Raw genomic sequence first — 27165 nt, forward strand, 5'->3', positions numbered from 1 at the left:
CTGAAGTCCCTGTCCCCTGGTCACCTCACCCTGTTCCAGGCAACTCCCCTTCAGCCTACAAGCTGGCTGGGAGCTCCCACCCAAGCCTCCTCCCACCATCAGCTCAAGCCCAGGCGCTGCACTCATTGCCCCATCCATGGATCCACTGCACAGGGAGAGATGGCAGAGAGGCCAGCACCATTTTATAGACTTTTATTTCCAAATCTGGCGCTTCCATGATACACTTTTACACAGCCAGAGAGGGGGCACGGGCATCTCCCCACTCCCTGCCAACAGAATCGGGAGACAAAGAGAGGAAAAAACCCAACCAAACCCCGCAAAGGAAAAAACCCAAACCCAAGGAGGATGCTCCCCAGAGCCCAGGTCACAGCACTACAATCAGGGACCAAGCCAAAGACTGGTCTGCAAGAAGTAGACTCCTGCTTCCTAACCGGCCCAGGTCTGCAGGGACGGCCACCAGCTCCGCTGCTCTCTTCTTTTTGGCACTTGTCACTTGCTCTCCATTTGGCATCAGCATTAAGAGCCCCATACCCAACTTGGCAGAAACATGGGTCCTACAGCACCATAGGCAGGGAATCCCAAGACTCTGGTGCCGGCACTGCACAGCCGGAGAGAAACATGTAAACGAGCTTGTTCCCAAAGGCAAAGATGGGCAGCATGGAGGGGCCTGGCTGTTCCCAGCATGTGGGGCCAGCAGGCTTTCCCTCTGCACACTGGTTCCGAATGGCATGTAAACATGTCAGCAGGCCCTGCTGTCCTCATCCCTGGGAAAACAGTGAGCCTGCCTCATCAGGGCTGTGCCGGGGGGCCAAGGCACCTCCCCAGTCACCAGCCCTTCTGTTCCCTCTGCGCTCTTCCCGCTGACTCTGGGATGTAGCCAAGAGGCCTTGGCTTCCCCAGGGGCCTGGAGGACAGCAGCACAAGTCCTCTTCTGTAAACATGTCAGGCTGGGCTACAGTAAGATGCTACGGCAGTGTGGCAGTAAGGCAGTAAGGGGCACACGGTCACACAGCCCCAAGAGCACCACGGGGCGGCTGAGCAGAGGCACCACGCTCGGCCGGTGAGAGGGAGCATGCCAGTCCCCTGAGCCAAATGCCCTGGCCCGAGGCTGGGGTAGGCACAAAGGAGTGTTACTTCATGGCAGGGCTAGTAGGAGCCCCAGGCCAGGCCCCAGGCTGAGCAGAGACACCATCAGGGCAACCTGAATTTCCAGAGAGGGCAAAGTGTTGTTTATCTCCATCTCCCAAAATCCAGGCCACTCTGATCTGGGGTCCTCTGTTAGTCAGAGGATAGCAGATATATGCAGAGCTCCCAGGGATACAGCTAGATACAACTGTTGTGGGCAATGCTGGACCCTGAGACTGAAGCCACATCATGCTCCTGCAGATGCTAATCCTCTGCAGAGGGAGCACTGGCTCTGGGAATAGCCTAGCCTGCTGCTGAGCAGGACAAGGGTCATCCAGCTCCTTGCCTGGACCTACAAACCAACAGAGATTTGCTTTGTAACATCCAGGTTAAAGAGCACAACACCCAGTGGGTAAAAACACAGTGCTCCCTTGCTGAACAGAGGTAACCAGCACTGATGAGATTGAGACCATCCTGGTACAGGACAGGGCTGCACAGCAAAGCTTGTCTCCTCCCCAGCAGGTCCCTACTCCTGAATTTGCTGCCCCATTCGTTTGTGCTCTCACTGGCACACAGCCCCTCACCGAGGTGGGGCAGCCCCAAGTGGGAGGGTTCCATGGGAGGGCAGAGGGAGGCCTGGCTGCATGGGGCTGAGGGACACCAGGCAGGAGGAGGGTGGCAAGACACATGTGGAGCTGCACAGTGGGAGGGTGGGGGGCAGCAGGGCCAGCTGTCCTGCAATGCGGCTTGGGCAAAGCAGTGCCAACAAAGACTTAAGGACTGCCTGGCACTGTCTCTCCAGTCCACTGGGATTGTGGTCCTCATAACCCCAGGGAAGGTGGTAAAGGGCTGTTGGTGAAACAAATGCTCCAGGTCCCGGGAACAGACCATCCGTAAAAATAACCATAGAAATTTCTTTTCTCTCTGATTACAAAGATACAAAAAGGTAGAAAACCCTCCCCTGCTCCCACGTCCTGGGCTCCATCTCTGTCCCTCTGCCACCGCCCACCCTCCACACACACACAGGCACACCCCATGTACAAACAGCTCGCAGAGAAAGAGCTCAGCCCTGGCGGGTTGGATTTGCCCAGTACTACCTGTCACACCGGGCAGGTGATGGGGAGCACAGCAGCAGTTGAGAGCCTGGAGGCTCCTGGCAGTGGGTGGTGTGCACTGCCGGCCCCTCGGCCCACAGGGCAGGGGAAGGCAGGGTTGGTTTTGGGCCTCTGACCACCATCGGTTCTGGCCCCTGCCCCCTGGGGACACCAAACCTCAGCTGGCAGTGCCTGGCGAAGGGCTCTGCTTCTTCCATCTCTCTTCTGGACAACTTCGGCCCCTCAGGAATGGCCCTCGCTTCTCATTATTCTTCTCAGAGGAAAGAAAAACAGCATTAAGACATGGCATCTCCCCTGGGCTCCAGCATCCTTCCCCTGCTAAGCCAGATGGGGACAGGGCAGAGACTCACTCCCATGTCAGGGCAGGAACAACTGTATCCAAGTCCCTGAGTTCAGGGAAGAGGAAAGGAGGGATGAGGTGCGGTGGGGTGTGGTAGCAGCAGTACCAGCAGGGAGCAGAGCTGGAGGGGAAGAAATGACAGAATGGGACAGGGTCCCTGGGGAGAAACATGGCTGGGGCAGGCAGAGCTCCCCTAGGATTTGGGCTCCCTCCTCTCCAGCCAGCCTGGCCCTTGCATACCTCCACTCACTGGGACTTAGAGCCAGCATTGACCAAGGGGACCAGCCATGAGGCCAGCCTGGCTGCACAGAGCATCGTCCCCGAATCCCCACAGGCCACAAGCAAGGGCCATTGTCTCTGGCAGAGTGGGTAGACTCACATACACAGATGTTCCTGCCTGTGCTGCACTGCAAACACCCAGAGCTGTCACACCTGAAGCTTCTCCCTGCCCAGTCACTGTTCAGGACCAGGAGATAAATGCCGTTCACCCTGGGGACTCACCTTTATACAGCCCTCTCCCTCCAAACCAAACCCCTTTCGGGAAGAAGCCAAGCAGGTGGACAATGCACAAGATCAGCTGAGGAATGCACAAGAGCTGGCTGAGGAAGGAAGGAACACACTTACTCTGAGTCTGGTGACAGCTCCGAAATGCTGTGGGAGGTGGCAGAGCGAGGCGTCGAGGGACACATTGCGGAGGGTGTTGAGGTCTGCAAGGCAGAGGGGGTGGCGGTGGTCTGGGGGCCTGAAGGCGTGCTGGAAGATTGCACTGAGGACAGGACGGAGGAGTTAAAAGAAGCAAGGATAGAAGAAAGGATATCTAACTGTTCAGTGGAAGGATGTCGGCTGGGAATGGCCTCCAGGTTCTCCCTAGAAGGGTGTCTCCTCGACAGCGGCTCTAGGCTTTCCCTAGACAGCTGCCTCCGAGAGAGACTCCCCAGGTTGTCCTGTGAGGGCTGCCTGCTAGGCACTGTGTCCAGAGGCTCTCTGGAATTAGATCTTCTGGATAGAAAGTCCAGCTGCTCCCTTGAAGCTTGTCTAGCTGATGCTAGCAGGTCCCTTGAAGGCTGTTTTCTAGAAAGTAAATCCAATTGCTCTCGAGAAGTATCTCGACTTGGTAACATGTCTATTCGGTCTCTGGACACTTGCCTACTTGGCAATGTGTTTAGCCACTCTCTAGAGACTTCTCTCACTGGCCCACAGTCTAGCTGCTCTCTTGACCCAAATCTGCAGGGTAAAGTGTCAAGGCAGTCTCTGGAGCCCTGTCTCCGAGGCAACGTGTTCCCATGATCTCTCTGACTGGGCCTAGCAGTGAGTAGATCCAAGTTTTCCCTAGATGCATGTCTGCTTGGGATACTTTCCAGGTGTTCAGTAGACCCATGCCTGCTGGGGATAGTGTCCAGCTCCTCCCTGGACCCATGCCGACTGGGCACAGCTTCCAAGCACTCTCCTGAGTTGTGTCTGCTCAGCTGCTCCCGGGACATCTGTCTCCTCATCAGCATGTCAAGCTGCTCCCGTGACGAGTACCGGCTCGCTGGCTGCGACAGGCTGCCAGCTCCAGAGTAAATCCTGCCGTAGGAGGCAGCAGGGACAGCCCTGTGACCCAGCGTGGAGGTCTTGTACCACGTCAGCTCGTTGGTCATCCTGCCAACGGATGGCAGGCCCTGGAGAGTCGGTGGGTACTGGAGACGGTTCTTCAAAATCCCTGCACCAGACAGAAAGAGAAGTCAAATCTTCGCACAAAAGCAAAAAGAGCATGAAAACCAGGGAGATAAGCCATACCTCCCCAAGGACACAGCCAGATGGATCTGATGCTGTCAGGCCAAGTCATCCTGACACAGGCAAGGCCACCCTTGCCCGCTTGCTCCAGGCTGTTACCTTTTCTCTGCCGTTGGGTCTGGGTGAGGGAGTTCTCATCCCCACTGGTCAAAGCCAGGTCTGGCTGATTATTGTTGGCTGCATCCTTGTTGATGTCAAATCCCAGCTTCCGCTCGGAGCCCCACTTCTGCAGGGAGCAGGGGTGAACCTCACACTCGCCCAGAGCCGGCCAATATGACATGAGGTCATTGCCATCCACATCTGAAGGATGCAGGGCCCAGGGAAGAGGGAGAGAATATTTCCGTGAGCAGCAATTGAGCCATCACAAGACATGGCCTGTCCCCCAGGGACCTGAGCTCATCCCTTTCCCTGCCAAAGCCCTGGGACTTGCCTTTGGGAGTGGTGTTGGCAGGGTTAGTGAGGAGGCGTTCGCTGTGTGCCGCCCGCTTGAACTGGCGCTGGAAGCGGCCCCGCAGGCGCACATTCTCCTCGCTCTCCGAGGATGGGATGGAGAGGCTGCGCTCTTCATCCAGAGACAGGTCACTGTCAGAGTCCGAGTCCTGGTCTGCAGGAGCACAGTGTGTGTCAGGGAGATGTTTGGAATGAAGGTGAGAGAGGCTTCTCGTGGCAGTGCCAGGAAGGCGGCAATACCCTAGAGCTGACCACACTTACGAGAGTGACTTACCCCTCACTGCCTTTCCCTCAGCAGCAGCCTGTGCCAGCTGCCCTGGCCCTATCACCAGGTACCCACGAGGAGTCTGGCTCCCTCTCACTGCACCTTCCTGTAAGGCAGCTGCAAACAGCCATAAGATCCCCTCTGCCTCCTCCTCCAGGCTGAGCAAACCTACCTCCCTCAGCCTCTGCTTGTTTGCTCCATGCCCCAGCTGTGAGGGTGGCTCCTGCTGGTCTCACTCCAGTGAGTCAAATGTCTGTACTGTCCTGGACAGCCCAGTATTCCCACAGATCCCGCAACAGCCAATGTTCCCTCTCTTGCTTTCTCCATCTCTAGCCCCTTGGGGCTTGGCTATGCCCTTTGCCATCTGTCCAGGAGGAGGCTGTGCTAAATGACACAGTAGCTGCCTTTCCCTCCTATCCACAGTGTTTGGAAGTCACAGCTGAGCATGGGGTGGAGGGTGTAACCATATAGCCAGAGCCTGCACTGGGAAGAATTTCCTTAAGCCAGGAGTTAATTTAGGATGCACAGAGTTGGCCCCAAATCCAGGCACAGGGCTGAGTCTTACCTCCCCCAGCATCACGGTGGAACATGGCCACGTCAATGTCCGTGGGTCCAGCATGAGCCAACAGGCTGTGATCCAGGACTGAGCCCTGACGTGCCGTCACATTGTCTCTGAAACACAGAAGGCCCAAATGGTCAGGAGCCTCTGTCTGCCCGGGCACTGTGGCCCCCCAGAGCCCCGCTCCCTACCTGAGGTACGCCCGCTGGCTGGAGTGAGTGCGGGCAGAGCGCACGCTGCTCACTGAGGAGACTGTGGAGGCCCCCAGGGTGATGCGGATGAGCCCACTCTCCTCAAACAGCGCTGTGTTGTTGTAGGCACTGGGGCCCTGGGAAGGGCAGGGAGAGGGTATGTTAAGGAGTTGCTATGGCAGCTGCCATGGGGAAGTGGGGACATGCCTGTCAGCTCCAGTCCCAGACATGCAGCCTGACCCCAGAGCCCTGGGCTGCTCTGCTCTCGCCCACCTGTGTGCTCCTCACGGCCTCCTCGCTCTGCCCTTTCTTGCCGAGGCAGGCCAGCTTCCAGGTCTCCCACACCTCCTCATTTAGCACACAGAACAGAACCAGCACAGCCAGGCCCTGTGGGGAGAGATGCCCTGAGAGACAGCCCCTCATTGCCAGCTGACCCGCTTGCCCACAGCACCAGTGGAGGGACAATCCCTGGCTCCTCAGGAGCCCAGCACATTGGCTCTGGTGGCCACCAGGACTGGGATGCACCAAAGACGCCCCAAAGCTGATCGGAGGTACCACCCATGGTGGCCATGGGTGAGAGAGGAAAGGGTGGGGTGTCCTCCTGGCTGGCAGTAGCCAAGGAGCAGATGGCAGGGTCCCCTGCAGCAACACCAGCCACAGTGGTAGCAGGAGGTTGGCAAGGTGTTGCCGCAGGTCTGATTTTGGGTGTCCAACACTTCTGCTGCATGCTGTCCTCTTGCTCTGCCCTCTGAGAGCATGGAGGTACCTTCCCTCCAAAGATGGGCCTTGCTATCCCTTGGATGTCACCTCTGAACCAAACACCTTGCAGCCACCTCCTACTCACCAGAGGCACAGCAGCAAGGACGGGCAGGAGTCACTCACTGCCAGTCACAGCGTCACAGTGGTGACAGCAGAAGGGACAAGGAGCACAGCAAGATGCTGGGAGCTCAGTGCAGGCCACCCACTCTCCACAGATGGCTGTGGGGACCACAGGGACGCTCTCCTGGGCTGACCCACGCCCTCCCCAGCAGAGGCTGGGCAGTTACCTGGAGGCTGCAGAGGACAGTGTAGAGGTAGTGGAAAGCCAGGACACTGTTGTTGACAGCCAAGAGGCCAAAGAGCCAGGTAGTGCTAATAACTAGAAGCAGAACAAAGGAGCTCCGTAACGTCATGCTGGAGAGAGAGACAGACAGACAGACAGACAGGCACACAGACACACACCAAGAGGTTAGTGCGTACTGTTAATCTACAGTCTAGTGCTCACAGACAGAGATCCAGAGGGGAAAGCGATCCTCTCCAGCCCTCCCTGTCATTCCCAGCACTGTGGGCACATCCCTGCAAAGCGGACCAGCTCCTGCCAACTCCCAGGCCTTCCCTTCTGGATCACACATGGCAAACACAGGTCATTTGGAGCCACAGAAAGCTGAACCATGTTCCAGGGCTGGCTCAGAAGGGAGTGGGAAAAGGTCCTCAGGAGCATGTAGGAGAGGAAGAAGCAGGTGCTGGTAGCTGACAAGGGTGAAGTGTTGAATCCAAGCAGACACATGGGGTGGCTGTGAGGGCAGGTGGTGAAGGAGGACCAGTTGGTGGGTCAGTGTGGAGATGAGGACGTAGGAACAAGAGGAAAGGACAAAATTTAGGAAGGGTTAATGTGGCTGGCAGGTGTGGGAGAGGAGAGTGGCTGCGAGGCTGACACTGATGCACAGAGGGGCCCTCTGTGATGGTGGAAGAAGGAGGATGGTCACTGAAAATGCTAAAAACCACGAGCTGTCGGAGCTCTGCTGGGAGTTTGGCCACTAATACTCACAGAACCGATTTCTTCTTGGTCTCCTTTTGGCCTGGGGAACAGGACATCTTGGCCACAAGCAGGAACATGACCCCATTCATCTGAAAGCGTTGGCACCGATTAGAAGCTGTGCCAAGGGCTGGCTCTGACCTGACTTCCCCAGTGCAGAACATGGGCAGACTCCAGGTCCACCAGGCCCATGCAAACATCCCCTCCTTTCCCCTTCATGCCCGAGCCATGGCCTCCCCCAGATTTGACTGGAGTGAGGAGAGACAAAAAGAAGGCCTCTAACTGAGGGAGGGGTGGGTACATAGAATGGGGCAGGCAGTGGGCAGCCAAGGAGGAGCAAGTGCCCATGGTGCGGAGAAAGGAGGCAGGAGAGGGTTGTGGGTGAAACAGGACAGGGTTTTACCACAATGACGACAGTAATGGGGCCTGCAAAGCTCCAGACCAGCTTATCATGAATGGAAATCCAGCAGAAATCAGGGTTCCCATAGCCCTCAGGATCCAGGCCAACAGCCAGCCCTGCAAGAGGAAGGGAGAGGTCAGGTCCAGACCCAGCAGCCTTGGACTTGTCCGAGCCATATCAATCCCATTGCAGCACTGAAGGTAGTGAAGAGGCTCTCTCCCTGCTCCTTGCCCTGTGCACAGGCTTCCCCACCACAGGGAAAGAGCCAGGACTGCGAACCCCAGCACCAAGGGCCTTTATTTCCTTTTCCCCAGGCATCCCTGATACAGCCCAGCCCAGCAGGCACTCACTGCCAGCAACAGGTCACCCAAGCATGCAGGCTTAGGAAAGCAGGAGACCTCAGCTACAAGTCCTGGGATAAGCCATGGGGAGGTCTGCTGAGAAATTACTTCTCCCCAGGAGGCAAGAAAACAGCCCCTGATACATGGTCCCCAGCTGACCACCCCAGCACTGCTTGCTGCCAGCGCTGCTGTCCATGGCAAACCCACCTTCAGCTCTCCACACTGGGTGAGCTGGGCAATACCAGGTGGTCAGGAGGCTGCTGAGAACCAGCACAAATGGTTTTGGCACGGCTGCAGGACAAGCAGCTCTTACCAGTGATGATGGCAGGCACTCCCCAGCCGATGGCATAGTAGAAACGCATGGCCCCGAAGTTGACGTTGCGGGCTTCGGTCTGCATGCGGTAGATGTGGAGGCCCTGGACGAAGAGCCAGGCAAAGGTGGAGAGGAAGAAGCAGTGGAGGAGGATGGCAATCACAGTGCAAAGAAACTGGGGAGACAGAAGCCACTCAGAGATGGTGCCACTGTGCCAATGCTAATGGCATCATCCACACCTCACCCTCACCCCACGGGCATGCTGGTTCAGCCACAGACCTGGTTCTCAGTGCGGTTGATCCCCAGGAGAAAGAGCAGCTCAGAGAAGAAGAGGGTGACTGATATGTTGGAGTGGATGCCACGGGTGTTGGACTTGAGGCCTTTGAGGCAGGTCAGGAAGGAGAAGGTCAACAGCAGAGACACCAAGGAGAGAGACACCAAGGAATAGGTGACAATTGCCAAAGTCTCCAGGTCACCTTCCAGTTGCTGAAGCAGCAGAGAACCAAAAGCAAACAGTGGTGTTAGGGGAAGACACAGGATGCTTGCAGAGTTCTCAAATTCTAGTTGTGCCCACAAGAAATTTTCTGCCTGTGCCTGTTTATTATTATTTAACAGTCTCCACCACTGCCCACAGCCCCACGGGCAGAGTTTACCTCTCGGTGCGAGCTGTCCATCAAAACCCCAAAGGTGCCAAACTGGGAGCACTGGCAGTGGACGTGTGTGGTGTTTCGGTACACAAGCTCGCAGTCCCTGGCTGTCCAGAAGCCAGAGGGGTTGGTCCTGCAGCCACCAAAAAGCAGAGTGCACTTAGGAGAGAAGACAGATGAGTGTGGTGTGTGGGGGAGGAACTGCAGAGAAGATGGGTGACTGGCACGGCTCTTCTGCCAGCAGATACAACTGCACTCCTACAGCTTAACTACTGGAGCCAGAGTGTGGATGTGGCACTCAGGGACATGGGTTAGTGGTGGGCTGAAGAGTGCAGGGCTAACAGTTGGACTCAATGGTCTTAGAGGGCTTTTCCAACCTAAATAATTCTATGACTCTGCTGTGCCCTCCCAGCAGGGAACCCCACCAGGAGAGAGTGGAAATCCCCCACATCCCAGTGCTGCCCAGGTACACGGACTGTTACAACCAAGGAAACCTGGGGAATGAGGAGGTGTCTGGGGAAAGCAGCTCAAAGAGAGCAGCCCGGCCATGCTCGACTCACGGGTTGGAGTGGTTCCACTGGACACAGAGAGGTTTACTCCTGTTGGCTGTCTCCAGCAGGTAAAATTCCAGCACAAGAGGGGTGTCCAGGGGCCCTTGCAGGAAGGTGTGATTGCTGAATACAGACACACTCACGATGGGGGAGTTCATCACAGGATTCTTGGGGAGCCTGCAAGGAGGAACAGAGCTCTACCATCACTGTGCATGGCATCCACAGACCCTTGGGGACTTCCCAGACATTCTGTCCTGACATCTCACAAGGAACAGGTCTGCACAGGCTGTGCACAGGTCCACACCAAGGGGTTGGGAAACATGGGACAGAGCAACACCACAGTGGGGAACAGGCAGAGCACTGTGGGACTGCCTGGCTGAGAACCAAACCCACACCATTGCAGACACTCTTGGCAATTGCTGGAGGGAACAGAAGAGAGTCCAGCCAGCCCCTCTCCACGAGTGCTTGTGGGAGCAACAGGGAGGGGACGTACCTGACACTGCGACGATCCACCTGGTAGCGTGCAGGCAGCAGCCCCCCGAGGGTGCGGTACATGATGAGAATGACCACAGTGAGAGTGGGCTCAGGCTCTGGCAGTGCCTGCCTTGGGGAGGAGCTCTCCACGGTGTAGTTCCCTTCGCCCCCAGCCAGTGTGGGCATTGCTGTAGGGGCAGCTGAGGCACACAAGGGGGTGGTGAGAACACATATACACACGTGCTGCTCCGAAGACAACTTGCAAGGCCATCAGGAGCCTTTGGGATGTGGTGAAGCCAGAAGCTCAGGCTATCAGGGGTGACTTGTGGACCCCTGACAAGAGCCAGGTCTCAGCAGATGGCCTTTAAAGGTCCCTTCCGACCAGAACCATTCCGTGATTGTACATCCTTCCTGCCAGCCATACCCACCCAAGCTGTTCCTTGAGTGATGCTCACATGCTCACCTTCAGCTTTTGGTGGGCTCAGCACAGACAGTGGCAGCACAACGTGGGTGTGGGGGTCCCAGGCGGGCTGGCCCCGGAAGAGGCTGCTGTGGTAGCGAGGGTAGCGCCGGTGGATATGGGAGTGGTTCTCCATGCGATCGATGCTCAGCACTGCAGAGGAGCAAGAGAGTGAAGTCAGATCTAGAATGGCCACCTGGAGAGAATCACGCTCCAGGGCACCTCAGGTTTCAAGTCGCTGGCGAAAGGACCACACGAGCCACAGGCTGGGTTGTGGCTATGTCCTGTGTTTGGGCATGACACATGACACAAATCTCAGCACCCACAGTGCTCCTTCCCAGCCCAGATCCATGCTCTACTATAGGGCAGACTACTTCAGCCACCAAGATCAGCTGCTGTTTCACTCTAGACTGGGAAGTAAGTGGGAGTGGGCAGCACACTCCTGGTTCTGCTGCTTTTGGTGGCGTGTCAGCTAGTCCAGGCAGGGATGGGCCCTGGAAATCTCTCATGACCACCTCCCCACATTTAAGAGAGCCACCAAGGACATTATCAGCACCCTCCCTGAGATGCAATGAGATAAAAAGGGAAGCAGGTGTAATGGAGGAGTGTCTCTGCACCATCCCAACCAGCCCCAGCCCCAGCCAGCTCCCACTCACTGATGTTGGGGGTGACGACACCAACGGGATTGAGGTAGGTGAGTTTCATGTTGCTGGCCAAGGTGCCAGAGTAGTCCCGCAGCTGCTCCATGAGGCTGGCGCTGCCGTGCTCTCCGTGTGGCAGCATGGCCCAGTGCTCCCGGTTCTCAGGCGCCAGCACGGAGCTGCCTGCGCGCAGCAGGTTCTGCACAGGAGAGACACGGGGGTAGGGGGTGAGGAAGCACTGCCTTTGGGACCTTTCTGGCCACCCCTAGACTGCAGCACTGTACTCTCTGCCCAACTTGCTGCACAAGGGCTTGGGGTAGAGAGGTACTTTCTGCTACAATGGGCCTCCACCCTCATCGCTCATCAACCAGTGCCCTACAGAGACATCTTCCAGGCACTCCTGCCATGAAGGACTTGCAGGCAGCAATAAGACCTCCCTTTGCCTTCCCAGGCTGAGCGGACCCAGGTCTCTGCTTCTCCTCAATCAGCTGGTGCTCTAGTCCTGACCATGCCTGTGTGGCACCGGGGAGCCCCGTGCTCCTGATGGGGTCTCACCATATCTTCAATGCCCTCAGAAACACAGGCTCACGGTGGCTGACAGGAGAAGCAGCATCAGAAGTCACTGATCTGGGGGAAGGACTCACCTCATTGAAGTGGGCGTCCTGTGTGGCTGTCAGGCCGAAGCCACGCTGCTGGCTCTCGAAGGCCATGAGGCGGGACAGCAGGCGGAAGGCGATGTGCACGTCATTGCCAAAGTAGTGGTCCATGTGGTCTGTCACAGCCCGGAGCCGGTGGGCCAGCTTCTTGGCTTCAATTGTGTTGAGCTCAGTCTTGTTCCTCTCCAAGCCCTCCAGCTGCCAGTGGTGAGAAAAGAGGGGATTAAATAATTAAGCAGGTTCCTTATTGGGAAACTGGGATGCTGCGGGCCCCACTGGACACAGAGATTACTTTTGAAGCCATGGCACAAGCCACTGACAGTCACAGTCGTGGTCACTAGAACAGGGAGCACTTCTGGCAGTCTCCAGCAACACGCCAGGAGCTGCACTGGCCCAGCTAACCCAGTGCCACACACAACAGAGGCCAAGATGAAAGGACAGGGCAAGGGCCTGGCGATACTTCCCTGGAAACTCTCCTGGCTTCAGTTTCAATTCAGCCCAGGTGAGATGCAAGTATTGAAGACACTTGCCTGGAAATTTTAAAGGGATTTGTCACTGACAGAATCTGGGGGCTACAGAGCTTCCATGGAGCAGACATCCCATCAGCTTCAAACCACTCAGCCCAGCTCAGGGTTATTTATTTTCCTCCCAAATGCTGTGGCAGGACACAGGTAATTTCTGATGGGGACACTCAGATTAGACAAAGCCAAGTGAACTTAAGCTCAGACCAGTGCTCCCACAGGATGGGTTTGGGGGCAGGAGATGAAAAAAAAAAGGTGCTGAGCACTGTGGCAAGTCCCTCTCATACTCCAGGCACTCCTGGAAAGCTGAGTGCTTTGAAATCTGGCTGTGAGCCAGTGTCAGAGGGTCCATGCTCTGTCAGGGCTGCAGAGCCAAGAGGATTACCAGCACAGACAGTTCCTTGAAGGCAGGTGAAGTGCAGTTGAAGAGATCTGGCTCCAGCCAGCCCTTTTCCTCATCACAGTGTCTGACAGCTGCACCTGAAGCAAGAAGGAAGGGCATGTTGGAAATTCAGCACAGGATACACATCCCCAGCAGGGACCCTCTGCAGCAGCTAATTCCAAAGAACAGCACTGGCAAGTGATGGGGAGGGCCTATAACACCCCAGGGCCATTGTCCTGCAAGTGTGCAATTCATTCTACCCTTGGTCTGTAAAATCTGCAGCTGCTGCTGTCCCCTCCCTCCAGGAGCTGGATTCCTCTGTGTGCTGTGGGGTTGCATCACACCAGGTGCCATCACACAGAATTGCAAAAAAGACTAAGTAACTTGGCAGGACTCAGGCTGGAGAAGCTCCACGGCATGTGACTGTGTCCTCAGGGCACATCTCACCCCAAGCTACAGAAGCCCATGCAGCTATAGGCATCCCCTGGTTGACAGCCTCAATGCTTGCTGAGGTCCTGCTCTCTCTACAGGGCAAAGTCACTCCAGGAGCACAACAGCCCTGCTATGGGCTGGCAAACCCGTCCCAGAGATGAGCCCCTGCAGTTGATGGGGATGGAGCAGTGGGATGGAGGACCCCAGTGTGGAGGATCCAGCACTGTGGGTTCAATATCCAGTGACAGACCCCAACCCCTGGCTGGGGCCCAAGCACTACTGCACAGCAGTGGAGTCACCAGCACTGAGTGGGATCAGCTGTTCAACATCACCAAAAACCCTGCTAAAGCTGACACAGAAAAGTGTTCTGGGCTGCTACAAACACTTTACACAAGAGGAAACAGGCAACCCCAGTGTACCCAGTAGGACTGTGGAGGAGGTCCTCTTGGGGAGAGCACCAGGGCACAGGAGCCCACCCGAGTGCCTATGGCTGGGAGAGGGCAACAGCATGGCCAGGGCAGGGAGAGGGAGCCTGAAGGAGACTCCAGTTGCTGCTCAGAAAAGCCCCAGTAATAAATGTGTCCCTCTCACCACCTCCACCTCCTAGCTGTCCTCCCAGCCACCTTTCTCCCAGCTGCAGAAGCACAGGGACCAGTGGCACTGCAGCTGAGAGCGGGGAGGACAAGAAAATCTTCACACTGCTGGCCTTCCTCTTGGACAGAACAGAGATCGGCTCAGGATCTGACCCCCAGGTCCCTGTGCCTCCCCCCACCAGCTGGGCAGAGGGACCAGGACCTTGTGCTGTGCCTGCCCATCAGTTCCTGACCCTGTCCTACTGCCCCCCACTCTAAAAACTTCCCCCTTCCTCCACCCCATGGCCATTCAACCATTGCTCATCACCAGCTCCTTCCCCTCCCAGCCTAAGCAAGCAGGTACCACCCAGGAGAGCCAGCATCCATCCCAGCCAGGGAGCGGGGCACGGGCCCACCCAGAGCCAGCACTGCAGGCTCAGGACAGTGGGTGGCAGGGGCTGCATGCGGCTGCAGCTGGGTTTGTGCTGGTTAGTGTGCTGGGAGCAGGGAAGAGCGTGTAGGAGCAGTAAGGCCAGGCAAAGCATTGGGAAGACTCTTGGCAGCTCCAGAAGCAGAAGGGAAAGTGCAGGGGTGCGCAGGGTGTCAGGCAGGGAGCAGGAAGGGAAAGCCGTGTGGTGCAGCCCTTACAGCACAGGAGGAAGGAGATGGGAACAACCTTACCTGCACCCCTCAAGCCTGAGCACGGAGGGCGAGAGAACCGGGGAGAGAAGCGACAACAGTTAGGAGCCAAACCTGCCTCCTCCTGGGGCGAACGGCTGGAGAAGGACAGGGTTTGTATTGTCCCCTGGGGCTCCCACTGCCCTACATCCCAGACACCCCATCACTGAGGACAGCTTCACCTCCTCCAGCTCCAGATGCTGCCTCCTACCCCACATTCACCTGCTTCCCTTGCAGGGCACATGGGGATGGGGCCGGTGGAGCCACAGAAAGGCACTGTGCTGCTGAGCTGCTGTGCCAAGCCTGACCTCAGCCTCAAGCCCACTGAACCCAGAAAGCAGCAGGAACAAGGTGGGAATCGAGGCTGAGGGAACAGCACAGCCTCAGGGCTGGGTGATGTGCCTAGACCTCATAGCTTTTACCCAGCCTCAGCCCCATGTCCAGCCCCCTCTGCTCTCCCCCAGGCTGTGGCATTTTCTCCACCAACTTCCTTCTCCCAGACCTCAAGTCCAGCTAAATGAGCTAAATAATATGACAGGAACAGAGTGATATCACTGGGGCTGCCACAGCCCCTGGCAGGACAGCCAGGCTGCCCCCTCCCCTCCCCATTGTGTCCATCACTCACCCAAGGAGCCTTTGGGACACAGCACTGCAGCTGAGAAGCCAAACTTGGTCTGAGGCCACCACACACCTGCCTTCAGGCTTTTGGGGCAGCCGTCATAGAGCACTGTGGAGACAGGCAGCCCGAGGAGCTGGTCACACGGGGAAGCCACTGACACTGAGCCCCACAGCACCAGCTCCCCACTGTGCCCACACTCACCCTCACAGCCGCTGGGTGTCACCTCAGCAAAAGGGCTGTCACAGCTGTTGCACTGGCGGCCGATGACCCCAGGACGGCAGTGGCACCGGCCTGTCTCCCTGTCACAGGAGCGGGAGGTGGAGCCCACGGGGTAGCAGTCGCATGGCAGGCAGGTGTCACTGCCTCTGGGGCGGTAGTGGAAGTCCTGGGGGGAGACAGGGACAGTCATCCAAGAGCCCCTTGGAACAGCAGCTGAGGCGGGTGCCTGGGGAACCTCTGGAGCCAGAGCAGAGAAGAGCCAGGCTCTCCTGATTTGCAAGCACCCACAGTGCCCCCACCATCACCATGCTGGGGCAGGAGGGCCACACAGAGGAGCTGAGCAGGGATCCAGCCCAGAACTGGCACACAAAGCAGGGCCTGGGCAGCTGCCAAGCCTTTGGAGGGGACAAGGAGCAGCATCAAGAATGAGCAGAGCTTCAGGCAAGCCACGGGCCACATTCCCATTGGCACAGCTGCCCCTCACCTTGCAGTGGCACTGCCCGTTGGTTTTATTGCAGTCGGGGTCAAAGCCCTTGTTCACATCACAGTTACAGGGCCCGCAGCTGGGGTTCCCCCACCAGCCCTTCGGACACTGCTGGTCCATCCTAAGGAGAGAGACACCTTCACTGTTACAGCCAAATCCCCCAGACCTTCTCCTCCCACCAGCCCAGCTCTCAGCAGCTCCAAGGAGCCAGGTGGCACTGAGAGGTGCCAGGATGAGAGGTCAGCATAGAGCCGGGCACAGAGGATACAGCTGTGCCCTGTATCTCACCTGTGCTCACAGTACTGCCCAAAGAAGTTCCCGCTGCACTCGCACACGTAGCCCAGGGAGGAGCCTGGCTTGCGGCGACACACAGACTTGTTCTTGCAGGGGTTGAGGTGACACACATCCACACAGTCCCCTCCGTAGTACCCTGAGGTGTGGACAGACACCACCATGTAAAGCAAGTATCTTCCCCCTGAGAGGGGCCAGAGCACCAAGGAGTGGACTCAGAGGGCTCAGGAGGGATTCTGCCCCCCAGGAAAATTGATGACTGTCTGACAGGGATGTGACTTGCTCAAGGGGTGGACAGCAGAGCAGTCACGGGCCAGGAGACAGTCACGGGTAGAGGAGAAGACAGGCAGGCATGGAGAGCAGAGGAGCGGCAGTGTGCTGCAGGTCCTACCTGGCTGGCAAACACAGGAGTAGCTCTGCCACTCATCCTTGCAGATGCTGTTGGCTGGGCAGGGGTTGGAGTCGCAGGGGCTTGGCACGCTGCAGCCAGCCTCCACTCTCAGGGCATGGCTGGGTTTGGGCAGCACAGTCCCAGTGACGCTGTCACCCAGTCGCACACCCTGCAGTGCAGGTGACAAATTCACAGTGAAGCTTTGACAGATACACAAGGTTCCAGCTCCCTACTCTCCACAAACCCCCAGCAGCAGCCACTCCCCACCACCGCTATTTATGGCTGCCCCACAGCACCTCAGAGCCTTGAATGCTCAGAGGGAGAGTGACACCAGCAGTATGGATGCTGACAGCAGCTGCCAGACCTGTGTTTTCACCCCTTCAAGTAACATATCCACTGAGGAAGGATCAGAGCAATGGACTCACCTGTATGCAGCCCCTCAGCCCGTTCTGCACCTCGCCAGAGCCCAGGACTCCCCCCACATGCAGGTGTTTCACCTTCAGGCCATGTAGTTCATTTCCTACGACCACTGTATCCTGCAGAAGGAAAGGGAGTAACATGAGGCAACCGGCACCAGCCCTGCCCCAGCCCTCTCTGAGGGTGCAGAGGCACAGCCTGGCCTGTGTTTGCCAAGCACCCCCTACAGTTCCTGTCCTGGTGCCAGGGTCTCAAACAGCACCTACCTGGTAGAGCCCAAAGTCCAGGGTGAGGGTGATGACGTAGCGCGAGTCTCGCCCACTGCGGACGTCCCGCAGCTCCAGCTGGAGGTCGTGCCATTTCCCATCACTGAGCTGCAGCTGGTCCAGGAGGAGGCTGGTGCTGCGCCCGGACCCCCTGCTCACCATGAAGGAGAGCAGACCCCCAGCCAGCTGCAGAGAGGCAACCAGCAACGCCAGCAGTAAGCAAAGACGGTGCCAACTCTGGCTGCTTCCTGCCTATCCCCTATCCAAGAAAACCCAGCCCTCTAAATGTCTCTCCCCACAATCACACTCTGCTTGGGATGGAGCCAGCAGGGAGAGCAGTGTCCCCCTGCTCTCCTGGGGCAGACAGCAACAGAGGCTGAGGCTGTGTCCCTACCTGGCAGAGCAGGGTGGTGTACTGGCCTGCATGGGCCTGCAGAAGCACCCCATCCATCTGGCGTGTCCGAAACGCCAGCCCCAGGTACCACGGCACTGAGATCTTCACATCTGTCTTGAAGTCCCAGGTCAGGACACTATTGCCCTGGAAATAGTGGGCATGGTGCATGGCTGGAAAGGAAAGTGGAGGTGAGGAGAAGGGACAGGTACTTCACAGGGAGCACTAGGTGCAGGGACAACAGAGTTAGTTCAGCTCACACAGATCCCTTACTCTGCTTCCACAGCAACCCCAGCACAACCTTGCACATACCCACCCTGCCTGTGCCCAGCAGTGCCCGCTCACTCACGGTGGTGGCAATCTTTGCCCCCGAAGCCAACAGGACAGAGGCAGGAGTAGGTTCCCCAGCTGACAGAGCAAGTGCCACCGTTCTTGCAGGGGTTGGAGTCGCAGAACGTGTGCTTGGCGTGACAGCCTAGAGATAGCAAAGTCACCTGTATCAGCATTAACCCGCTCACCACCTCCCCCTAGCCCACATGGAAAGGGGGAGAGCCTGCCAGCCTTTTCCCTGGTTGCCAAAGGGGTAAACCCAGACTCTTAGTCTCTCCACACAGGCCCTGTGTGCTCAGTGATGAGGGTCAAGGCTGTCACTACTCCTTACGCCAGAATCAAGACAGTGTAGAGCTGAGCTGACTATCTAGCATCTCCCAGACAGGCCAGCTCTGCAGGCTCTGCACTTGGGATCAGGGGACATTCCCAGAATATTAGTTGAGGTGGGCATTGGCTCATTTAGGAGGATCTGGAAGGCCCATTCCCCAGTGGGAAGCTGCTCAGCTCCAGCTGTGCTGCCACGATGCTGCTACAGCCCAGCAGTGCTGCTGCCTGAGCAATTCCCAGGGCAGGGGCTGGCAGGAGCAGACAGAGGCACTGGCACCTGCAGTGGTTCCGTTGTTGGCGATGTAGGAGGCCAGGTCGATGCGTTTGCTGTCAATATACAGGTCTCTCATGCATCCCACAAAGTCACGGTGAGTGATGGGGAAGTTTTCCGGAAGGTTGGGGACCCCTCCAAGGAGTAAGGGACCTGTGAGATCCAGGGACCTACAGGAACAGAAGCCCAGGGCGTTAGGAGCTACAGCACCTCAGGCTGGCCCAGCCAGCTCCCCAGTGTACGGGGCGGGGAAGCAGACATCCTCGGGAACAGGCACACACAGCCAAGGTCCCAGATGTGAAGAGTTGGCTCCTTAGGGGACCTCTCCCCACCACAGCAGTGCCCATCAGTCTCCAAGGAACTCACTTCTTCGAGCTGGTCTGCACACCTTCTGCAGCACAGGAGTAGTTCCCAATCTCGCTGCCGAACTGCAGGGCCACCGAGGCATCGCATTCATCTATTGTCAGGATGGCCACCTTGTCCTTGGAGGGGCCCTGCACTACCCCCAGGGTGCTGACCTTGGGCTGAAAGTAAATGCAGGGCGTCAGCAGCACGTGTGCCCCAGACCCAAGCACTCAAGGGTTCACACAACAGCGAGGAAAGGCCTGAGCATGACTCAGGCACCGCTGCACTGCTGGAGGTTTGAGCAATGCAGGGGGGACACCTATGGCTGAGCCCAGCAAGCAGCACCAGAGAGGGGCATGGGCAAGGACACTGCATGGAGAGCATTCCTGCAGCCTCCAAGTGCTGTCCTGAGTGTCAATGTCCCCCTGCACCTGGCTGCCTGTTCCACTGAATCCATCCCTAAAGGGCTGAAAACCACCTCTACCTTCTCTCCACAGCCTCCCTCAGAGAACAGGAGAGCCAGAGCCACTCACTGGTGGTAAGAGAGAACCAAACGTACCTTGTTGTAGTAGCGGAGCTGCAGCGTGTGCCACTGCCCATCACTCACACCCCCTGGCAGGTAGGGGCTCACCACTGTGCTGGACTCTCCTGAGGAGACAGGGATGATGGCAGGCTGAGGGAAGCTGGACAGCCCTCAGATGTGCCTGCCCTTCCTGAGGCACCAAGCCCACCGTGCTGCCCATGGCCTTGTGAAGTTTGTGGTAACATAACGGGCCAGAACAGCAGCAGAGACCCCAAAAGGGTTTGTCCTGGTTTGTGCTCACAAAGCACTGCTGCACTTGCACTCCTGAGCCCAGGGAGGGTCCTGAGATACACACCCATCCCCTGTGTTATCCAGTGATGCTCACCAACACTTCTCACCCCTGCCTCCCTGAGCATGAGCTCCATCCAGGGTAGCACTCTGCTCTCCCCGCTCAGCACAGGCCTTCTCACAGCTCCCGTGACACCAATCCCACAAGAGGCAGGGCTGAGCATACCTGTGGAGTATTTCAGCTGGACCTGCCCCTGGATGATCTCCACTGCCAGGAAGTCATGCCTCTCGTTCAGGCGCCCATTGTAGAGCAGGAGGCCACTGGGCTCCACAGTGCTGAACCTGGGGAAAGGGAGGAAGCAGGAAGGCAGAGTGTGTGCAAGGAGCACGTGGAGATCCCCGCTCTCCTGTGACATGCACCAGCATCCCAGCACAGGGACACTGAGACCTGAGCAGGGAGGCAGTGAGCTGGCAACATGGAAAGTCTGAGGCACTGAAGGGAGGGATGAGTTGATGCCAGGGCAGATTCAGAGCCCTTTGGTCAAAGGTGCCATGGCAGCCCCACGGGGAAGCAAAGCCAGTAACACACAAGTCTGGAGACCATCAGCCAGCCCCTATATTGGCCCAGTGTGCACAAGAGCCACCAGAGCAGGGCCAGGTGAACCAGGGACACTGGTGTCCAGCAGAGGAAGGAGAGCACTCACGAGAGGGCCAGGGTGAAGTGGAAGCGCTGGCGCAGGCCCCGGAACATGACGAAGGATCGCGGGGGGAAGGAGCGCGTGGACACCTCGCAGAAGGGCATCTCGAAGCCGCCCGCCGGGCACTGGCAGCGGAAGCCCCCGTCGGCAGCGTTGGTGCAGGTGCCACCATTGCGGCACACACCGGGCACACACCGCCCCGAGCGGCTGTCCACTTCACAGTTCTCACCTGGGGGAGCAAGGAAAGAGCCTTGGGACACGGGCGCAGTGGCCACTCATCCTTGTCCCGGGAGTGCAGACCTCAGTCAGGTTTGGGGCAGGGCAGCCAAGGGACAGGACTCTGTGGAGCAGCTGGGGGCCAACAAAGGATACGACAACCCAAGTGTCACCCAGGTGTTCCCCACAGTAGCAGTTCCCCACAGGTAGCCAGTGAGTGAGCTACCACTGCCAGCCCTGCAGCACAAGCCACTGGGCTGGATGGGATGCCAGCTCTGACTTTAGGGGCAAGTTGGATCCAGTATGGCATGGGAATGGGACAGCAGGCGCTGGGTTGCACAGTCCTAAGGATGAAGAGGCAAGGACAAGCCAAGGAAGTCATGGTAATGGAGAAAGTACTTCCTTGGTCCCTGCCACCACACAGGCCTGGGAAGGCATCATAGTTCTGTCTCTGGGGTATGGGGACAGCCCAGTGCCACTGAGCTCCCTTGCCAGGTGCCTCCGAACCCTGTGTGCAGGCTCTGACATAAGGAGCAAAAGCCAAGTGGAAACCAGTCAAATGAGGGACAGCAAATATCCTTGCACCTTGCTGCCATGGGTAACAGGGATGCCTCATGCCAGCTCAGCAGTGCAAGTGCAGGGGGTCCAGCCAGCCCCTTTTCCCATGCTATCCCCATAGCACACTCAGCTGCAGTCCTACAACCCCAGCACTGCTCCCACTACTTGCTCTGTGGCACGCAAGGAGGATGAGGAGAAAGCATGAAGTGACAGGGAAATGAGCTCATTAACCCTTCTGCTAATGGCTGTTCACGCTTCAAATGCTAGGGGTTAATTACCACTGACTCTGCTTATCTCACCAGGAGCCACCAACAGGAGAGCAGCTCTGAGGCAGCCATCTGCTGCTCCGCTCCCTCCCAGCAGCAAGGGCAAGGCAGGGGATCCCTCCTCAGTAGCCACAGACCACCTCCCCTTTCCCACAGTTGCCAGACATGGGTCTCCACAGCCTGCTGGTGACTTGTGGCAACAAGACACTGGCTGGACTGGAAATTTGTCCCCCACAGCTAGCACCAGATCTGCCTGGATCGGATCCTACCTGGTTGGGCAGCAAGGTCCAGCCTCCCCTTCTGTTCTGGGTGGGCAGCAGCTTACCCATTGCACATGGGGCCAGTGTGGGCTCCACACCTCTGCCAGACCAGCTGAAGCACAAGGTACACACCAGCAGCTCAGATAGCCCCAGAGCCTGCTAGCATGGAGGATGGCCAAGAAGCCTCCTGTGCCCCAGCCTAACACAGTCCAGCTTAGTCCTCCTGCTCTGTGAAAAAGGCTCCCCAAGAGCCTTTCATGCCACCTCCCAACAAGACAGATTTCTATGGCAACCTCAGCCCTGCACATCCAGCACCATGGAAACACGGAGAGCTGGGCTCCGACACTCGCTGCCCTCCTGCGAAGAGCACCCTGCCACGGTGACAGCAACGCCAAGGGACCTGCCCACCTGTCCCCCCACAGTCCCCCAGCTCAGCACTCACCGCTGAAGTGCTGGCGGCAAACGCAGGTGTATCCCCCCTCCTTGTGGGTGCAGATCCCGCCATTCAGGCAGGGGTTGGAGTAGCAGAGGTTGATCTCCGTCTCACAGTAGTCCCCGGTGAAGCCCTGCGGGCAGCGGCACCGCAGGCCAGTGATGGGGTGGATGGGCCTGAAGAGGGTGGAGGGGGAGGTGATGAAGGGGGCCGAGCTGTCAAACTTGAGGACGGAGATGCACTTCATGTAGTTCTGGCAGGGCTCCCGCAGGCAGACGTTGTCATCGAAGGGCAGCACCTCCAGCATGGAGGCGCCCGTCAGCACCATGCGCTTCATGTACAGCTGCTCCTGCAGCTCCTCCGAGCTGAAGTAGCGCCCGCCCCGCGGCGCCAGGGCCGAGAAGCTGACGTTGAGCACCGTGCCGCCCACGTCCGTGTCGTTCTGGATGTTGAAGATGAAGATGTCCTCCTTGGGCGTCGCAAGCACGGTGGCCACCCCTTCCAGGAAGGTGGACAGCAGCGGGGAGAGGAACCGCTCCTGCCACATGTTCTCCAGCCGCACCGTAATGCTGTTGGCCAACATGTCCTCCGTGATGATGATCACCCGCAGGACGCACTGGGCCGTCACACTGTGGATCCCATCTGTTGGAGGGAACAGGGACACACTGCAGGTTTCTGCCGCTTGGAGGGTTTCCTCCCTCCCTCCCCAGAGCAGAGACCTGCACCCCAGTGTGGCCCTTGACAGGTCTGAGTCCTCGGCTAAGGAAGCCTGGAGCCACAGCCCCAGAGGCCAGCAGGGTGCCACCTGGGCTGGAGGGGGAGTGGCTGGTGTGGCTGCACCTTCTCCCTCCCATCAGCCTCTCCACTGAGAGAACTCTCAGGTTTTCTCCCTGTCCTGAATCTCGGCAGCAAACTGAGCTCTGAGGAACAAAGGTGCTCAGGAACAGAAGGAAGTCCCAGCAGGAGGTTTGGCAAACACAGAAGCCGATGCCAGGGCCAGGGGTGTTTTGCTTCCCTGCTGTGCCCTGTCTGCCTCCCCCACGCTGCCTTTCCCTGCGCTCTGCTCTCCTCCTTCCGTTTCCTTCTTCTCTCCTCCAGGCTCTCCCAGGCTTTTGTGCTGGTCTCCCTGCTTCCCCCCTTCCCACCATCTGCTCAGCATCTCTTCCTCCCTCGGTCCATCTCCGGTTTGTTTAATTCCCTTTAATCTCTATTTTCCTTGGAAACAAACTCCCTCCCTTTGGGACCCCGCAATCTCCCAGGCAGGAGCACAGGAGCATGCAGACACTGGGGCGTGCCCGCCTGCTCTCTCCCAGGACCTTGGCCAGCAGCAGCAGCTCACCCGCCCCACATCAGGTGCACTCACAGGCAGCAGCTCAGGCTGCAGGGGCACAGGCAACACAGCACAGCTCAAAGCTCCCACCCCAGCAGTTCTGCGATCAGGGGCACCTGTCTCACCCCACCTACCCAGCTCCCAGTAACCCAACAGATCCTGCTACCTTGGAGGGTCATATGTCCCCCCCACCAGGCCACCCTGGACACCTCTGCTAGAAGCTTTTGCCAGACACACAGCAGGGAGAAGCCTGTCTGCTGCCCCCAGGATGCCTCCTTTCTCCTGTTCTGCTTCTTCTGGGCCCTCTAGCCCCAGCACAGGCTCTGGCAGGCAGAGCCAGCCTTCAGCATAGCAAAGCAAGGACCACACCAACATCTGTGGCCCCAGAAATGTTCAATGAGGCTCATCAGGAACCTCTCTGCTCCTGAAATGAGGCAATCCATCTTCCAGCCCATTGACAGCAGCCCAAAGCTGGTGCCCCATGGGCATCAGCAGCACATAGCTGTCACCTGTTGTTCCCATCTCCCCCCCCACATCCACCTGAGAGCCCTAAACCCCCACATTTCCTTGGAAACCTGGCTCTCCATCATCATACCAAGACAACACTCACACTCACATCTCAATAGTGACTACCAGGACTAATCCTGGATCCCAAGCCTTGCTGCAACATCCCCTATGTGCTTCACCTCCTCCAACCCAGCACATGGAGGCACAAAAGGCAGCAGGTTTCCTGGCACCCTGGTCAGCCCCAGTCCCAACAAGGACCAGGAGTGCAAATGCCAGCCACCCGTTCCCCCATCCATGCCCCAGTTCCAAGCCTCATGAGCAAAGGTGCCTTTACTGTTCCCCTCTTCCAACGGCTGCTGTGCTGCAAAGCCTTTTGATTTCCCTCAGCCCTATTTGAAGTTTGCAGTGCAGGAGGATTTAAAGATTGTAACGTCTCCTTTTCTTCCCGCCTCTCTCTTCTGCTCTTCAGAAGGTGAAAGCTTTCTGGCGACCCTGCAAATTCCCGCGCAAGCACCAGCCTGCACACCGGGACTGCTGCTCTGGAGATAAGGCTCGCTCCAGGCTGGGGGAGCAGCGTGCCAGTGCAGTCACCCAGGAGCTAATCTCCTGCAGGAAAGGGGGGGGTGCTTCTCTCTGAAATCAAACTGCTCCCACCCCACATGGAAGCAAGGTGAGAAACCACCCCTCCGTGTGACACCCTGCCAGCTCTGACATGGAGGGCAGCACGAGCAGCAGTTACTAAATGGCTCTATCTGGCACCTGGCTGGACATGCCAGCAGATTTAGACCTGCCTGGGCTCAGGGCAAGGAGCTGGCATCATCACCTGCATCCCCAAGGCACCTTCTCTTTGCGAGAGGCTCATGGGGTGCCAAGATCACCCAGACCTTGAGGGGCAGGAGTGAGAGGAAAGCCACAAGCCTGACTCAGTGGCATTTGGCATAAGATGCTCCCCAACCCACCATCAGCCTGGTGTCCCTCCCTGAGGGGCCACTTGATGTTGGAGCACCCCGGGATGCCACCACTTTTTCACCAGCTTCCTTCTTAGCACACAGCTGGGTCATGTCCCAGCTCCCCCTCCTCTCCCTTTGTCCCCTCCTCACAGTTTGCTTCTCTGGCCAAGGCAAGGGTGAGCTCAGCCCAAGCCCAGCTCCCTCCCCCCTCCTCTCTTTGGCTCATAGTTCACCCGGAAGCAGCCATGAGGCCCTGGGGACAGCTCTCTCTCTCCCCAAGGGCTGCTCAGTGCCCAGACATCTGCCTGATTTATGGCTGTTATTAGGCCTTGGCTGACACGATGCCGAGTCCTGGGGCAGGCCAGGGGCTAGCAATGCCTCCAAGGAGCAAGGAGGCTGTGCCTGGAGAAGAAGGTGGCCTGCAGGGTGCCTGATGCCTTTGGCATTGCCCAGCCCATGGCAGGAAAGCCAAGCACCCCCTTCCCATTTCCCCACAGCAATGTGGAGCTGGAGCCAGCTCCAGCCCCACAGCCCTCCTCAGTAAGCTCCCCATAACACACTGTCCCACCTCAGCATCACATCCAGGGCTGCCTCCAACCTCAGCTCCGTGCAAGGAGAAGCAGATGGTTAAGAGAATGACCCGCTGCAAATGGGGAAAGCAAAAAAAAAGGCAACCAGAAGAAAGCCCAAAGCTGGCTGGAGGCGCTGACCCCCCATGGGAGGCATTTTAATCACAAATGCTCAGCCTTTCTGATTAAATCCTATGGCTGGAGAGCTGGTGCCTGGTGAATATTCATGCAGCAGAGTGAGGAGTCCTAGAAACATGGCTACAGGGAATGGAGCAGGGAAAAGGGACAAGGGGCTCTAACCCCTGTGCTGGGCAGCATTGTGTTTGCACTTCCAAGACTGACAATTAGCAGCTTCAAAAGCACCAAAGCTAAAGAAAGAAGAGCTCTGTCTGGAGAGCAGGATGGACAGCAGACTCCTCCTGGGAAGCTGCACTGTCAGTCTGGGAATGGACATCTAGGCTTGTACTAGAAACCTTTTGCAGGGAGCAGGTCTGCCAACCACTGCCAACCACTGCCCTCCTGGGTCTGCCAGAGTGAGAGCCCATCTCTCCTGTTCCTTTGTGCTGCCAGTGGCTCCCTGGATCCCTGGGCAACATCTCAGCCTGCTGTGTGGCATGAGGCATGGACTCCAGCCAACACTCCCACTCCAAGAGCCACCGAGTCACTAGCAGAGGTTCCTCTTCCCCTACAGCAAATGGTTGGGCCTTCGACCTCTCAGGAAGCTCTAGGGATTGGGAAGAAGGCAGCTCAGCTCAAACAACCTCCCTGATCCCGTCCCTCACTTGTGGGGACCAGAAGCTCACAAATAGGCTCCAATGTATCACTGCCTGTCCTGTTCTGAGTGGCAGAGACAGTGTCCAAGAGAGTGAAAGCCACCACTCTGCCTGCAGTGGCCACCCTAGGGACAGTGAGGGTGTTCTGGGGACAGACAGGGTGGCTTTCACGTTTGCAGCTGAGGAGCAGTAAAACATGTCCAAAGGGAGAAGTCAGGAAAGAAGGAGATGAGTATGGGTATGGTGAACATTCCTCACCGCTGCTGAAGGGCTTTGGCAGACCTTTCAACATTTTGATGATACTTTACCAGTTAAGAGATCTTGGAAATAAATCAGGCTCCCGTCACCCAGCACAGAGGAAGAACGTCACTGTCCCACAGCTGAGCCTCCACCCTTGCCACCAGGCCCAGAGAAACTAGTCTGAAATGGTTCAAAGTCAACATGATGTCAGTCTCCTACACTGTCCTGATTTCACACAGTAGTGCTGGCCCCTCCACCCTGCTGTCCTGCATCCTCAGCAGTCAAGAGCAGATTTTAGCAGCCATAGGTGTCCACACACCTGTGAGAAGCTGGGGTCAGTTTTGGGGCTGTCAGTCCCACTGAAAAGGCACTGGTTTGTGATGGCCCAAGTCTTCTCTGTCTCCTACAAGGGACTGAGCTAAGGATACACACAGTTTGTAGGCAGGCAGGCAGAAGGGCCCCTTGCCCTGTGTTTTAGGGGGATCCAGCCTCCCCCAAAGGGGTGATAAAGCTCACAGG

At 57.6% G+C, this 27165-nt stretch overlaps 1 protein-coding gene across 3 annotated transcripts in view; it reads right to left on the reverse strand.

Annotated features, from left to right (window-relative positions):
• Positions 1 to 177: 177 nt before the first annotated feature.
• The window catches only part of CELSR3 (cadherin EGF LAG seven-pass G-type receptor 3), a 31972-nt gene continuing 4984 nt past the window's right edge, over positions 178 to 27165 (reverse strand). The window contains exons 2-36 of one of the 3 annotated variants that reach the window (XM_051811306.1): positions 22287 to 22919; positions 20551 to 20773; positions 20073 to 20188; positions 19595 to 19683; positions 19057 to 19214; positions 18697 to 18860; positions 18112 to 18237; positions 17766 to 17935; positions 17372 to 17557; positions 17114 to 17224; positions 16689 to 16857; positions 16295 to 16436; positions 16007 to 16127; positions 15505 to 15688; positions 15310 to 15411; positions 14688 to 14702; positions 13006 to 13100; positions 12088 to 12297; positions 11459 to 11642; positions 10806 to 10955; positions 10362 to 10542; positions 9878 to 10045; positions 9324 to 9450; positions 8950 to 9156; positions 8671 to 8845; positions 8020 to 8132; positions 7629 to 7708; positions 6868 to 6994; positions 6095 to 6208; positions 5822 to 5958; positions 5637 to 5743; positions 4787 to 4960; positions 4456 to 4656; positions 3205 to 4282; positions 178 to 2490 (exon numbers count right to left, since the gene is read on the reverse strand). In XM_051811306.1, the coding sequence (XP_051667266.1) occupies positions 2463 to 2490; positions 3205 to 4282; positions 4456 to 4656; positions 4787 to 4960; positions 5637 to 5743; positions 5822 to 5958; positions 6095 to 6208; positions 6868 to 6994; positions 7629 to 7708; positions 8020 to 8132; positions 8671 to 8845; positions 8950 to 9156; positions 9324 to 9450; positions 9878 to 10045; positions 10362 to 10542; positions 10806 to 10955; positions 11459 to 11642; positions 12088 to 12297; positions 13006 to 13100; positions 14688 to 14702; positions 15310 to 15411; positions 15505 to 15688; positions 16007 to 16127; positions 16295 to 16436; positions 16689 to 16857; positions 17114 to 17224; positions 17372 to 17557; positions 17766 to 17935; positions 18112 to 18237; positions 18697 to 18860; positions 19057 to 19214; positions 19595 to 19683; positions 20073 to 20188; positions 20551 to 20773; positions 22287 to 22919 (6365 nt within the window). In that variant the 3' untranslated portion in view covers positions 178 to 2462. Of the gene's footprint in view, positions 2491 to 3204; positions 4283 to 4455; positions 4657 to 4786; positions 4961 to 5636; positions 5744 to 5821; positions 5959 to 6094; positions 6209 to 6867; positions 6995 to 7628; positions 7709 to 8019; positions 8133 to 8670; positions 8846 to 8949; positions 9157 to 9323; positions 9451 to 9877; positions 10046 to 10361; positions 10543 to 10805; positions 10956 to 11458; positions 11643 to 12087; positions 12298 to 13005; positions 13101 to 14687; positions 14703 to 15309; positions 15412 to 15504; positions 15689 to 16006; positions 16128 to 16294; positions 16437 to 16688; positions 16858 to 17113; positions 17225 to 17371; positions 17558 to 17765; positions 17936 to 18111; positions 18238 to 18696; positions 18861 to 19056; positions 19215 to 19594; positions 19684 to 20072; positions 20189 to 20550; positions 20774 to 22286; positions 22920 to 27165 lie in introns of those variants that run through there. The other 2 variants (XM_051811307.1, XR_007908299.1) reach the window with 2 other exon arrangements.

Source organism: Manacus candei, unplaced genomic scaffold (assembly GCF_025592945.1).
Source record: "Manacus candei isolate 608988 ecotype Guabito, Panama unplaced genomic scaffold, ASM2559294v1 h1tg000082l, whole genome shotgun sequence".
Lineage (NCBI taxonomy): Eukaryota > Metazoa > Chordata > Aves > Passeriformes > Pipridae > Manacus > Manacus candei.